General features: G+C 37.9%; 1 protein-coding gene across 1 annotated transcript; it reads right to left on the reverse strand.

Moving 5' to 3' along the window:
* Window positions 1–315: 315 nt before the first annotated feature.
* On the reverse strand, window positions 316–15,201 carry KIF11 (kinesin family member 11). Its single transcript, XM_015866931.3, has 22 exons — window positions 14,987–15,201; window positions 13,184–13,316; window positions 12,944–13,041; window positions 12,782–12,860; window positions 12,241–12,426; window positions 12,031–12,155; window positions 10,406–10,496; window positions 9,883–10,125; window positions 9,691–9,786; window positions 8,909–8,997; window positions 8,369–8,456; window positions 7,386–7,574; window positions 6,067–6,274; window positions 5,701–5,873; window positions 5,282–5,404; window positions 4,116–4,274; window positions 3,632–3,771; window positions 3,259–3,538; window positions 2,163–2,385; window positions 1,732–1,886; window positions 1,292–1,408; window positions 316–896 (listed from the first exon to the last, which is right to left on the reverse strand). The coding sequence occupies exons 1-22, from the start codon at window positions 15,070–15,072 to the stop codon at window positions 771–773; spliced, it is 3,207 nt and encodes a 1,068-aa protein (XP_015722417.2). The 5' UTR covers window positions 15,073–15,201; the 3' UTR covers window positions 316–770.
* Between the last annotated feature and the right edge of the window lie 730 nt (window positions 15,202–15,931).

Raw genomic sequence — 15,931 nt, forward strand, 5'->3', positions numbered from 1 at the left:
AAGATGATACAAATAAAACAATAATGTATCAGTGGACATACAGCTGCCTTATTCATACTTTTGTCTCCTGCTATCTGCTGCTAAAGAAAAGAGATTAGCTTCACCCATGAAGAAAAATAACAGGTAAGAAGTGGTACAGAAATACAGCTGATCAGTCTATCTGGTGCCATAACTAAGAGAATCACAGTGAAAGGGTATAATCAAAATTATTGATCTTTATCTAAATGGTGTCCAGAGCATCTATTTTGCAGATACACTAATGTTTTAGCTATATTATCAAGTTTAAGACCAAAACCACATATGCATACACATCTGTACTCTATGTATCAACTGATTTATTTAAAAGTATCCCAAAGACAACCATCTACTTTATAGCAACAGAAATAAGTGTAAGACAAGTACAAAAACAGACCACATATTTACAATGAAAAACCCAGCATTATTCCATATCCCTTCCTGCTACTACAAATCTAATAAGAAGCAGAAAGCAATCTATTAATTGACAGGATAAAAAAAAGTCATGTAACATACAGCACCATAATCTGCAGGTTTTTTTTTTGTTTTGTTTTAAAAATAGAACTGTTAATACTTTGCAAGCCATCATATATAAAAACAGAACAAAGGCAGGACATATTGGGTCAAGTTTCGGATCCAACGTTGCATCAATATATCACTATATACAGAGGCAGAATAACGAAGAGAACTTATGGCTCAGTAGATAACCAAAAGTATTCGATAAGAATCTGCACTATATACATATATGTATAGTCTTAGTTCGCTGATCTTAAGGGTAGCTTAGATTTAGGAAGTAGCTGTTCTGTCATGTCTTCAGTTTTGTTTTTCTCCAACATCATCGCAGATTTGTTCTCTTTATCTTTTTTGTGACTCCTTTTATACTGGAATTTAAAGAAAACATCTGATAAGTTTTGCATGTTAAGATAATGCAGGTCCACAATACATCGGTGGAAGAGAAGGGTCAAAAGCATGCAAGAAAAAAAAAATAAAATCAAAAAAGCTTATATTTAATCAGGTCTCTAAGAAAATGCACTGTATTAAATCTCATCTTTTCCGTTAAAACAAATGCATGTGTCTAGCAAATAATTATATTTTTAATACCTTGTTAGAATGTTTTATTTTGACTGAAGTTTAACAAAGTGTATTCTACAGCAGTAAAAGAAGTTGTAAGACTACACTGAAGACTATCAGCAAATGATTTTATACTACAAGCCTATTATAGGATGATAACTTTCTTTCACTGTCTTTCACTGTTTAGAATAGCTGTGAAAGTTACCTGGAAAAAGGGGATGCCCCCATTTGCATGACAGCTTATGTTTACATCCACTAAGTACTTGTCACCACCAAGACTTTCACTGGATTCTTGCATTCCTTCCTCCACTGCCAGCAGGTCCTACAATAGAAGCGTTCAAAGAAGTTCACTGAATATTTGAGTTTCCTACGTGAATGGAAGTGCTGAGTCTTGTACAGATCTCATCACGCTTTATATATATTTGTAAAATAGAAATGAGAGCCTCTAAACAGCTATTAAGGTCTTCCCTTATTTTTCAAGATTGTGTTTTTCACAAAAGCTCAGTATGCAACTCCAAGTACCATGCAGGAAGGCTGCAGCAGTGCTGGGTTTATAGTCAACCTTCCACAGAGATTAAAAGAACAATACAAAACACTTTAGAGATGTGAAATCTCCATTGATATGTTTGTCAGACATAAGCATACCTCATCTGCATTCCCCTCCACTTCCTTTACCACGCTGTTCATCCTAGCATCAATCTGTAGTTGTTTTCTCCGCAATTGTTCAAGTAGACGTTCCCTGGGTTCTGTTTTCACCAGTGTGACTGGATAAGAGTAGTCTTTTCTCTGTGGAGTTGTCCCTTTAATGCAGATAGTACACAAATGAAAGATACTACTAAATACAAAAAGCAATTGCTTTAATTACAGATCATCAGTTTTACATTAAGTCAATACAGAAGTCATTCTTCTTCAATTTTTGCATTCACCTTAAAAAAAGTGCAAGATGGCCAGCTGTATTATGTTATTATTATGTCCTAATGTTATGTTATTATTATGTCCTATCAACCTCTGGACATGAACTCCACAACTAACATTGCTTTCCACAAGATTATTGTCTGCTACCCTACTTGAAATACCTGTTGGAATATCCACTTTAAGATCTTCTTTCAGAAAACCATTAACCTGAGCCAGTCCACGCTGTGCTTCTTCATTAAGTGCCAGCTTCTGTTCCAGAAGTACACATTGATCAACTTTCATTTGATCAAGAAAGCCACTGAGTACCTTCTCCTCAGCACTTTTCTGAGTATCGATATGGTTGGCAATTTCAGCTATCGCCTTATCACAGTTTTCTCTGTTTTTCTAGAACAAACAACAACAGGAAAAAACAAAAAACACAAAGCACAAAAACATCAAGTTAACAGGAAAGTTAAGGTTATGGCCTCTTTCCTAAGATGTGGGTGCATGGTTAGTGACGTGATTTAAAACGAAACAATTGTGAGACCTCAAATTGAGAAGTTTCAGAGCCAATTTTACATTCTCATTTCGAGAACTATTTTCAGAAGAGTCAGTTTCTTAGAAAGTATGGTCATTTCAGTAAGCTACTCTTTAAAATAAAACTGATGCCAACTGATTCAGAACAGAATTCTTACGTTTCTACTCATAACCCTGCACAAAATTTGTATTTTTAAGGGAAAGCGATAAAATTCTACCAGGATGCATTTCTAGAGGATACAGAAGAAAAAAACCCACACATTTTGTTCTTCCCATTGAAAGGCAGTGCCTGAAGTTTTCAGTAGGCATAATAGTTAAAAGAGCACCTTTCTCAAGACTACAAGCACTGAAGCACTTAACTTTTTTAAAGTTAGCAAAACAAATTGGATTTGTCTGTTTCGTTACAGACTAAATTTGATCTCTGTCTAAATCTTCCCATGACACTACCTGCAGTTAAGTTTTAGAATTAGAACTGCATGGTAGAAGAGGTAAAAAGATTAAGGTACAGATGGAAGTTAGCCAGATGGGATTAATCAAGACCCATTTTTCTTTACAATTATTTGCTCTGCTAGTTTAAACCCTAAGTTCAGCTTTTTTGTTTCATTAAAATGCATTTATTAGCATGAGTCTGCTGAGATTAAGACTCCATTTTGTACTGATTACAATTAAGAATGTCCCCCTACAAATTCTACTGTAGGTTTGACTCCAAATATTGCATTAGACTACAGTAGCTACCGGTACCTTTTGAAAACACTTTAGTTGTTGTTTTTCATCCTCGAAGGACAATAGCTGCTGATTGGTAAAGTCAGCTATCTGAGCAATTGTAAGTTCAGCACATTTATCAGCATCCTGAGACACATTTCTGAGACCGATGAGAAGTTGCTGACAGCGGTCAGTGGAATCTTCCAGCATCCTCTTGTTTTCACCATTTAGAATTCTGAGATCCTGAGAAAAATCGTCCATAGTTGCAAGAAATCTGCTGTGGTTAGAAGCTGTACTGCTGACGAGGTCTGTAGTTTTCCTGCAACAACAGATGTTTAACAATTCAGAGAATTTTGAAAGGTGGATTTTAACACGTTGCACCAGTTTATACCAAAAGTATTCAGTTCCTTACAGGTGAACATTTTCTTGTACAGCAGCGATGGTGGTCTTCAAGCTTCCATTTTTTGCCAGTACATCAGCTAAGTTTTTCTGAGTCTCTTGAGCAAACAGGTCAAGCTGTCTTTGTAGCGAAGACATTAACTCAGATGCACTCTGTTAAGGAAAGTCATACACCTTACTGGTATTCTTCACTAACATTAAGGAAGGCATTCACATATCTCTTAACAAAAATATAACATATTACAGCTTTATTATTCCAAAAGCTGAAGTTTCTTTTTTACTTTAGATGAGACAGACGCTTTGCCTTCGGAGACTTACATGAAGGCATATAAACTGGACATGTCCACAGCTAAAGTCACACAACGAAAGTTGAAAAGACTTAGAATTACCAAGCCACTGTCCCACCACTGCTTCTGAAACAAATACTGTGGCTTATTGCTACAGAGTTTAAATCAAAATACATGTGACACTAAGATTTCTCTTTAATCTAAGGGTACCTTTGTATGCGCTACTCTTGTTGTTTCCACTTCTTCTCTTAAATTTTCACAATCATTCTGAAGCTGAGCAAGAACATTAGCTGTTTCTTCCTGTAAATTTTTCAGAGCAAGAGAAAGATCTTCAAAGAAGGTATCCATCTCTTTTTTATGACCTTCCATCTTTGGGGAAAAAAAAAAAGTTTATTTTAAGTTAAATGTTTATTATAAGAACCGGATACTTATCTGTAGCATAATGGGGAAGAGAGAGGGGAAAAAACCTTTACTTGGCAAGAATTGTCAAAGGCAAGTAAAAGTATAGAGGATAATGGTGGCAAATAACGTGTAGAACATTCTGAAGTTACAAAATGGCACTTTGCATATGAGCTTTCCCAAACAGAATCCAGCAAAGTAGACAACATAGGAAGACAACACACTTGACTAAGAATAGAGTAAGAAGCAACAAGGTTGTGAGCCATGTACTAGTTGCTGTTAAAGCTTGAAAACCAGAAGACAGCCTCTAGATGAAGTGAATTTATTTCAGATGAGATGCATTTGACAGAAGAGGGAAACTTAGTCCTCCACCTGGAACCGAGGTTTGTTTTCAACACAGTGGAGAGAATGAAAGAGTGGGGTTGCATTTCAACAGAGAGTTAAAACATAACTGCCCAAGGGGGTGGTGGAGTCATCATCCCTGGAGGTGTTCATGAAACATTTAGATGTTGTACTGAGAGACATGGTTTAGTAAGAAACTGTTGAAAAATGGGTGGTTGGACTGGATGATCTTGCACCATTATTGTGTACTACCAAACTCCCCATAATGAAGATAACTAGGAAATAAAGTTTGGTACAATAACAGGAGAAATTTGAAGTCATAGAACTCATTTAAGTCAGCTGTTTCAGATATCTACAATACAGTAGAAACGTTACTAAAAATACCAAATATCTGTTATACATAGCTTTAAGCATCTACATTTTACCATTCTTCTGTTGCTGTGCCAACATAGGTAGCAAGGGAAAACACACACAAAAATGGAAGTCTGAAAGGATAAGCTATAAAGTGTAACAATGCCAGTGACAGAATAAAGGAGATAAAGACAAACCAGGCATGAAAACTCTAGCACTGCAGAAAAGGAGGTACACACAAGTTACATAAAAGAGAAAAGCACAAAAGAAAATCTGTATATTACCTTATCAGCCACAGCTGAATATTTTTTCATGTTAGTCTGAAACTGACAGTTTAGGCCCAGAACAAATTCTACTGCTGGTCTCAAGCTATTTAATGCGCTTCCTAATCCTGACGCATGCTCCTCCTAGAAAGAACAATAGGATTAAAAAAAGGTAAAACAAAACATGGAATTCTCCTTAGCACTTTTGTAAGAAGCTATCCATATTTATCTGAATAAGTAAGGTCTATGTTCTCTGCAGTTAGCTTTTGCTGTACATCACATTACAGCTTGTGATGGGATGAAAAGGGAAGAGGGACATAATGATGGCCAGGTGTTGAAACAGAGCATCAGGAAAAAGAAGATAATGTTTATAGCACCTCTTTTAATTGAGGATGATTTAATAAATTTCAAATAATGAAAGAATAAATAAATTTACTAACAATTAGTCTCAGAAGTTCAGCTTTATGATCAAGTGACAGATTCTCATGTTGTAATACTTTTTCAGACATGCAGGAAACTTCAGTAGACACCAACTCCTTAAGAGAGGCAAAAGATGTTGATACAACTGATGTAAGAATATTAGATGCTGAAGAACTGGCAGACAAGATGTCACCTACAAAATAAATCGTTAAGCGTTAACAATACTACTTTAGCTGATCATCCCAGACACATCATTATATAATCATTACATTGCTTAAAATTAAGCTTTAACTATTTACTAAATTGGGTCCATCTTAAAATGCTGATCTTTGAGAGTACTGTTGCAATATATCAGCATAAACCTCACATAAAATTATTACACTTACCTATAAAATCTGTGTAAGATGTCAACATCTGTTGATGCTTCACACTGTTCTCATTAATTGAATTTTGTATTTTGTTGAACAAATCAGTCATTTGTCGTGCAAATGTATTTTGGACAACAGCATTGTGCTGATCAACAGCCTTCTTACGGTCCAGTTTTGCAAGGAGACCAGATACATCTTTTGTGGTTTCTTCAACTGTATTAAGCAACTACAATTTTTTTAAAGGTTATTTCAGTAGGTATTTAAATCAGAAGCCAAGCATAAATTAATGTTAGGAAAAACCCTAGTTCTAAGTTGAAATTGAAGCAGATATTTCCCTTAACATCAAATTACAGCCTTAATCTTGTGTTATGCCATCTACAGTCTCAGAACATGAAAATTTTACCTACTGGAGATCATTTGCCCCAACTGTCAAGTATTAAATTAGGACATCTTCAGTATTTAAAGAATTAAAATACAATGAACATTGGACAGTAACTGAAAAATTCCCAGTCGCTTCAAATTTTCTGGAAGATTTGACAGTAAATATCTTTTTAATTGTACTGAAAGCAAGTGATTTCCAGTATTACCTCTGTGATAATTAATTTAGAATTTGAAAGTATAGCAGAAATTTGGTTTTGTACTTAGTGTAAATGATTTCTCTACCCATTTACCTCACACAAACATTCCACAACCCACATGCAAAACTGAGCACCCTCTCCCAACCTTTCAAGAACCTGAATAGAAAGAACTTTTTGTGTTGACTAAAAACATGGGATAAATCACTTTGCACTTTAAACAACAGGACTCTGTCTCTATCAAGTCTGTTTCGAAAATTAAATCCAGTCATAATCACATCAAAAAAAGTCCCTAAATACCCTCTAAAATATAGTAACTGAAACTCTTGCCATGTCTCTAAGTGAGTATTATTGTACATGTTCCTTGCTTATTGCAATTTCTCTACTCTTGTTATGCATGCCTTGCTCTGGGCTTTAGGGTCAGGCTTAAGCATCTAATTAGGTAAACTATTTTTTTTTTTTTGCAAAGCAACTCATAACAATAGATACTGCAAAGCTCTGAAACCCTCATGAAAAGCTAGCTCCAGACTGACAGTTTGCTGTTAGATACACTGGCTAATACTTTCACAGGGGAAGCCTTGCAGTCTCTAGGTAACTCCTTACTACAACGGTTTACAGAGGGTCAATCATAATTTTTAAACCTTAAATTCATTTTTGTCAGTCACACATCATCCTTTAGTGACAAGGACATCTTTGAAAAGACTGCAGAACCCTTAAACAGATGAAGTTATTCTTGCAATTATATGCTAGGAGAGTGATAACCTTGCTAGCTGCGCCATGAAGATTTTGTTCAGCATTTTCTAAGACTGAAACCACATATTCTTCTTCAGCCAGATGAATTTTGGTTTCTTGCAGATCTTTCTGAGTTTCTTCCAGTTCCTTCTCCTTGATTTCCAGATCTGTTTTACACTGCTCAAGTTCATTTTTATTAACTGTGAACAGCTCAGTTACCTACAGCGTGAGACAAATATCAGTACAGTAACATTACTCTTTGCAAGCTCAACAGCAACTCCTCATGTATCCCTAGTTATGCCATAATACTAGAAAGCAGTTTGTCATCTACATAAGTAAGCAAGTTTCACCAGTTTCAGTTGTAAGGCTCAGAGGTCTTAAAGCTGACATAAGGCTAGAAGAGTCTTTATTTACTGCAAACATAGCAAATCAAAACTGTTTCCATAGCAAAAACCCTTCATTTCCCTATTCAAGTCACAAGACCAAGCAGCTGTTATATCACAATGAAGGAATTCCACTAAACAAATATAAGCCGATAGAATGAGGAATAATTAGCAAAGCTGATTAAAAGGTAAGCTTGTTTGTACACATTAGTTACATATTCCATTTATTTGGAAGAGAAAGCTCCAATTTTCTGCATATTCTTAATTTATTAGTGGGAACTCATCACCATCCCCCTCTCTCTTCATTCTTTTCTTCTAGGTAGGTAACTGGCAACTCAGATTACACTGCTTTACAAGAAGATCTTTGCTGAAAACTCAGCAGGGAAAATTAAAGGTTAAACTTTAAACATTGAAATAGTTTTAGAAATCAATATTGTATTCTGCAGTTTCATATATGGTATTTGAAATTCTCAGCTTCTAGGATTAGAAAGCTTCCATCAAGTATTTACAAAGGACATTTAAGATCAAAAATTTTCAGACTATTATTTGTTCAAACGTTTCTCTTCCTTCCCTCAAGACATCTTCTCTTTATTTGGGGGATTTAAGCTGCACTTGAGAAATGGCACTTACTCTTTTCATCTCTTCCTCCATGATGCTGATTTTGTCAATATACTCTGCAATTTGTTCTTCCTGAACCGTCAGCCTTCCATTAAGGGCACTAAAGCAAAGATTAATAAGAATAGTAACAGTAATAGAGCTGATTTCCAAGTCAGCTATTGGCCTCGTGTTTAGTCTTTTCAAGAAGTATCGTTGACTTCAGCACTAGAATTTTCATTTAACACAGGCAGGATTACAGATTAAAGATTAAAGCTTTGTGAGAAGACTTTGAAATTTACTGTGTGAACAAACTTATATACAAGCTGACAGAGCAAATAAGTTATTAAAAAAAAGATGCATGCTCATGATGCTTGTGGCAAGTTCCACAATTGAAGGTCTTTGCGCAACCATATTTCATAGGCTCCTATTTGTGTAATAACTAATTTCTAAAGAAGAAAGTGACTGGTCAGGTAAATCTTCCTAACTTAGCCTTATGAAAACATATCTGGAAACGTATAAGGCTGAGAACCAATATATGCTGTTAGACATTTTATAACAATCCTGAAGACATACTCAAAATTTTCAATGGAAATATAGACTCCATTTTTCTCACGTGTAGCAGCAAGGTCTCGTTTCAGACGCTCTATCTCTTCAGTATACTCCTGTATCAAGGAAATAACCACATTTCAACTTGAATATTTATACTTCATTTTCAATTTTTTCCTCAACAGATGTCTCACAATATGGAATTATATGGAAGTTTCATACAAGCACAGAAGGATGTTTCAGAATCTAGTTTTGTTTCTGTGTCCAAATAAGTTCCACGTAGCACAGCTTCTATTCATTCAGTTGCACTTAAGTAAGCATTGAATCTTCCCATTCAAATAATTCTTATTCCATTTAACAGTTTATATTGGCAATTGAAGCTTCTTTAATTGCATTCATGCTCTTCATTGTGCCTTTTCATTCATATTTACTGACAAGTTTGCTTAATTTAAGCATTTTCTAGGCAGCGAAGCTACTAATAGAGAAATCCAGAAAAAGTAATCTACTGTTACTTAGTAGATTTTCACCATCCGGTGAACAGGTTTATCTATTCACAGTCACATCTAATAACAATTGCACTCTCTCCAACTTTAGTTTTAGCAATAGCTTCAGTATTTGCACAGTGTTTAATAGTGTACCAGCAGAGTAGCTTAGTCAAGCATCACCTCAGTGATTATAATCACCACAGAAATACCCTCCCGGTAGTCAATTTCCCCACAGTTTCATAACACAGTTTCAGCTGTGCAGGAATTAGCAAAAATCAAATATATTCTGTCTTTACAGAAATGAAGTAAACATGTCTAGCTTACCTTAATAAGAGCTTTTTTGGTCAGCTTCTGGTTAACTTCAGGCTTGTTCATTATGTTCTTTGCCCTGTGGGCATATTCTAGCGTACTCAGTGTTTCCTGTGATAAACAGATACAACATTAGGTCAAGCTAAGGAGAAAATAATCTTGGAAAAAATAAACATTTTAGGAATAGATAATCAGATTAAAATTTACCTCAAGATTTATAGATGCAGGAGAAACTGTTGCAATTATTGATGTTTTCGTTCGTCCTCCAAGAGAATCTTGAAGGATTCTTGTGAGTTTAGATTCCCTGTATGGAATATGTGGGGCTCTTTCTACAAGAGCAGAAATAACTCTTCCCAAAGTCAGGAGAGACTGGTTGATATTTCCAGCTTCACGAGCTCTTTTATCAACTGCCCCAGATCGACCAATGTTCTCACTGCCTGCAAGATCAACCTGAAAGAGTAAAGACATGTTTCTATCTCAAATCAACACAAAGAATGCTTGCCCTGTTGCAGAACGCAACACACATGAACTAACACATCTATTTGTTCAGGAGATTGTAAGAGTGACAAATGAGACAGACATTTTTAGGAGTGACAAACAGCTCACATTGCTCAGAAAAATCATGACTCTTTTTGCCCTTGCAAGTGTTTCATTTCCAAGAGAATGAGGTTACATAGTTTAGTTCATTACCTAAGTACTGTCAACAGCGAAGTTTAATTCAAATACTCACCAAGTTTAGCTTCCCAATTTTAACAAGTTCTTCTCCATCTACTGTGGTTTCTTTCATATGGATGGTAATTGAAAATACAGAGTGGGAACGGCTATAAAAAGAATTCAATTTCAGACAAATGTTCTTTAAGCCAAATTATCTGCTTTCTACAAGATATTACTTCAAGTTAGTTATCGGTGCTCTTTATAAGGAATAAACACACCCCATTAATTGCAACTTACACATTTCCAAGACAATAAAAATTGTCTATTTTTATCTCTATACACATGAGGAAATTATAAACTATCAGGCTTGAATACCAAACTTCAACCAGTTGCTTCATTGATGCTTCCATGTTATTTTAAGTGAAGCCAACAGAAATACTTGATGTTTGTATTTCTGTGTCCTCTGCTCACAGAAGCTTCAAGAAAACTGGCTTACAGTTTTTGTAGCCAATACAATAGGAACAAGTTTACATAACATGAGATTAAGAAATTTAGTGCTTTATTCAGACTAAAAGTCAGCAACAATCTGAACCCAATATTAAAGATGTAGAAATACAATTTAATTTTCAGTCAAAACATTGTTTAAAAAAAAGTTAACTTGAGATTATTTCTTTAACAATCTTCTACAATAGGAAGCTGAGACATATAGTAAACATTAGAAGTTATGGCAGTTTGAAACCTACTTGCTCACAATGACAGACTTGCAACCTGCAGCTCAAGAACGAAGTCAGTAATAAACACTGAGATTTTTGACCAACATATCTACCAGATTCTGACTATGAGCTGCAATCATATGACATAGCCTGCATTGCCATACAAAAATCCCTTATTCTTGACTTCCGCAATACATCTCGTACACATTCACAAGCTAGCATTATGCTATAAAAAACAGTATGGACATTACTTCAGTTTCAAAAACAAACCCTAATACACCACACTCTATTGCTGGTGAGAAGAGGAAGCAACACTTTAGACACTTAAGCCTAGATTTTTTCTAGTGAAAAGAACCAGGAAAAGAGCACTGACAATAAACTAATAATATCTCATAATAGCTAGAACAAAGACAATCCATCTCTTTAACAAGTATATATACTAAACATAATCAATATTTTCTGTAGAGATTACTTATCCCTTGCTAAAACATACAGCATACTTCAGTGATATCTGACAGACTTTTGTTTCCACAGGCATATTCGAAAAAGCTAACTGCTTAATTTTGAGTTATTAATAAATTTCATTATTCTACATGTCAGACTAAGAACATTCTACCCCTCACACTGCAACTGGGTAGGTACAATTTCAGGAGTACCATTTTAATTGCATACTTAAAATAGCATGCAGTCTTAAAGCAAGAGGTTGTAGAATCACTTCTGCCTCTGACAGCAACAGCTTTTTAAGATGAGACTACCACAATTTATGACACCTCTTCATACATGTACTAGAATACATTAACCCACAAAGAGCAAGAAAGACAAAGTTTCTTACTATAGTTTCCTAATCCACATGTAGCAACAAACTATAATGTACAATCTCAAGGTCAGGCAAGGTTTACTCTGGCTTCAACAATTTTCACTCCTTCAGTAAAATCCAGTTTCATAGAACATTATCAAAAAAAGTTTCTGAAACATGCAAGATTTGTACCTGGAATACGCATTCAAGTATGTAGCTGCAGTTGTTCTCTTCGCTGCACCCCTTTCCAGGATCTGATAGACTTCATTTTTGTTGTGTACAGTTATCTCCTCTAAGCCTTTAATAATTACACCTCTCTGTAAAAAAGCAGACATGTTCATTCTACCTCTCCAAACAGTTCCAGAAGCCTTCATATAACAAATTTTGGAAGAGTGCACTCACCTTGTTTCGGGGGTCATCAAACATCTGCAGCCTTTCTCCAACATCAGGAGCAGGATTCAGAAGATCAAAAAGCTCCTCGTTATATATTTCCAAAAGAGAGACTTTCACTGAAAATTCAGTGCCATTCTCGGTGAGTTTTTCAAATATCTGATGCAAGGTACGAGGTATTATACCTGCTAATGGATCCTACAGATTAAAATGAAAAAAATATATGTATATAGATGTACAAAAATAGAGACGGGGAGGGAGTGAAGCAGCAACAAATTCCAACTACCGCTGCTGGCCTACTGGACACACACGTATATTGAATTAAAGATTATTTTCTGTACAATTATTGCTAAGATTTGCGCATATGCATTAATGATGTAAAGTTCTGGTTTTCATAAGTAATGAGAACACTTGTTAATTCACTAATGTTTACCAGAAGTTAGCTTCAGAGTTTGAAAGTTGATTAACTTTAGGTTGTCACTATCTTTCTGCAATATCTACCTTTGCATTACACAGTACAGCAACAAGAGAAACCTCATGAGTAAAAACATACCTCTTCCCAAGTGTACTCCTTGTTGGGTGACCGTTCCCCTTCCATCGTGAAAGTCTTACCAGTACCAGTTTGGCCATAGCTGTTACGAATTAAAAATTAATATTTAAACAAGAAACAGAGATTCAAATTTAAATTCCTGATAAAAATTACTGGGATACTTACGCAAACACTGTACAGTTATAGCCCATAATAACTTCATCCAAAATGGGACACACAACACTCCGGTATACATCAATCTGCTTTGCCTGAGCTCCAAAAACCTGTTGGAGCAAAAACAACACGTCCTATTTACCAGTACAGTAACATATTGCACAGCACACACTGTACAGTGCAGACATCAGACTCTATTAAGGGAAATTTGCTGGGTTATAACGACAAGTCTCCAGCTTGACAAGCAGTTACCATATCAAACGTGTAAGTCTTTTTTAGCATCTTGTCTGTGACTCCTCCAGTACGGACACTAACTTCTTTTCGTACTTGATCACAGTCGACAACAGCATAGGAGTTTGCTTTACGTTCTGAAGCATTAAATGGCCTAAAACCAAAAAAAGTATCAAATTAATACAATTGCTAACAAGAGCATGAAATGGTCCAGTGAAGGGTCACTAAGATGATCAGAGGCTGGAGCACTTCTCCCATGAAGAAAAATTGAGGGAACTGGGCTTGATTAGCTTGGAAAAAAAGCTCTGGAGAAACCTCATTGTGGCCTTCCAATATATTAAGGGAGCATGTGAACAGGAGGAGGTACGACTGTTTAATAAGGTGGACAGAGACAAGGGGGAATGGTTTTAAACCGGGACAGGGGAGGTTTAGGCTAGATAATAGGAGGAACTTTTTCCACACAGAGGGTGGTGACACACTGGAACAGGTTGCCCAAGGAGGTTGTAAATGCCCCATCCTTGGAGGCATTCAAGGCCAGGCTGGATGTGGCTCTGGGCAGCCTGGTCTGGTGGCTGGCAACCCTGCACATAGCAATGGGCTTGAAACTGGATGACCTTTGAGGTTTTTTTCAGCCCAGGCCATTCTATGATTTATGATTTAAGAATCTGCAAAATGATAATTGAGCAAGAGGAACATTAACTGGGTTAAATTAAAATCCTTATTTTTATTTAAGGAAAACTGACACAACCTGTTTTCCAGACCTTGTTCTCCTTCCATTTACTACAGGAAAAATCAAGCACCTACAGCTTCTCATGCATTTAAGTGGTAAGCTGTTTGTTGCTGGTTTGTTTTGTTAATAATAATTGTGCTTCAGCACAAGATAGCAAAGAGAGTCACATATATATGGCCTTATGGCATAGACCAGAACCTCGTGATTAAGGGGTAATTCAGTTCAACTAGAGTAAGTGCCACTAGGCAAACAGAAACTCGACATGCCATGATAGCATTCGGTGGCAGGTTCATCCCCTTAAGTTACAGGAAGGACATTAATGTACAACAGAATCATAGAATAGTCTAAAATGGAAGGGGCCTTTAAACACAGTAGTATGCACATTCAAAAGATCCAAATCCATGCTTTTATTGAAATACAGTGAATGTGTGGCTTGAGGCTTTTGGTAAGCTCACAACCATCAGGCTTCAGAAGCAAAGTAGGGGCCACTGAGACAATTGCATCCACGGATCTGCAAAGTGAATGGAACTCAAGTGCAGCAGCAGGGAACCGAGAGGAGCATTTGCTGTCTATTCCGAAGTATCAGTCACGACAAAAGCAAAGTATTGTTCCACATATAGTCCTGATGCTGTTGTTGTACAGAACACGAACTTAATCGTATAGGCACCAATACACAGCAAGGCTGCAGCAGAACGATGCAGTGCTGGCGAGATGGAAAAGAAGCCATTGCACAACAGTGTTTCATATACAACTGCTTCAAAATCACTCATCTTTTGCAACGTCCCTGCCTTTCCCCCACACTTACAGCAGTCCCCTAACTTACTCGCATTACGAGAATAAAAGAGAACGTTAGGGGACTGCTGTAAGTGCGGGGGAAAGCAATTTGGTACACGGTGTCCTTCCCTACGCGAACCCTCACTGAGCTCCCCTCACCCTCCCCTCACCCTCACGCGGTGCAGTTAACGCTCAGCAGGGCCGGCCCGTCCCGCACGGTGCCGCAGCGCCGGCCCTGCAGGACAACAACCAACGCAGCAGCCGCACGCCGCCCCCCGCGCAGTTCTCCCCCTCCCGGGCCTGTGCCTTGCCGCGCCTACCTGCAACGGACCACCACCTGGATGTTCTTTCCCTTCTCCTCCTTGTCCTTCTTCGAGCCGCCGCCCTGGAAGCTGAGGGAGGTCATGGCGCACCCGGACGCGATGGAGCCGACAGCAGAAGAACAGAGCGCGCTGCCTGGACTCGGCTGACGCTGAAGCACAGACCCGGCCGCCACACAACGCCCAGCAGCGCGCACCGCAGCCTCCTTCGAACCGCGCGCTGCAGCCGCCCGACCAATCAGCGCCCGCCCGCCAGGCACCATGGGAACTGCTTTCAAATTTCTGCGGCTGACGCGCAAACAAAGCGGAAGCGGCCCGTCCTGCCGGGACAGCACCGCCCCCCCCCCAACCATGGAGGGCCCGACCTGAAACTGAGCCGCGAGGGGGCGCCACAGAGACACAGTGAGAGCGGGCAGCGCACGACGTGCCGCCGTGTGGGACCGTGACGGCGGGTGGGGGAGGAGCTGTCCTTGCTGTGACAGGGGCAGGAAGCAGCGCCACGCGGTGCTCGTTCACTTCGCTCCACAGTGAGAACAATGTCAGAGCTCACCAGTCTCAGCACAGGGAAGGACACAAGGTGTCGGTTCTTGGCCTGCTGTAAGCAGGCATTGATTCATAGAACAGGAACATTCATGGATGTGTCTGATGTGAAACATGCTGAGGATGAGGCAGGACAACAGCTGGGAAATCAGTGCTTAAGAGCAATGTTCATTAGCAGCCTCTCTCAGCCGCTGTCTGCTCTTTGTTCCACATAAGACCTTACTGATTTTATGCCACTGAAAACAACATTAATGTATGTACGGCAATAATACATATGGAAAATAGCAAACATAATAGCAAATATTACATAGGATATATATACTACATGAAAATAAAAGTACTTTGCAAGGACAAACATTTAAAAGTCTGTAACCATCAGATGAACTGCTGCCTTTCAACCCATTG

Source organism: Coturnix japonica, chromosome 8, assembly GCF_054131305.1.
Source record: "Coturnix japonica strain WE chromosome 8, WE-NBRP24, whole genome shotgun sequence".
NCBI lineage: Eukaryota > Metazoa > Chordata > Aves > Galliformes > Phasianidae > Coturnix > Coturnix japonica.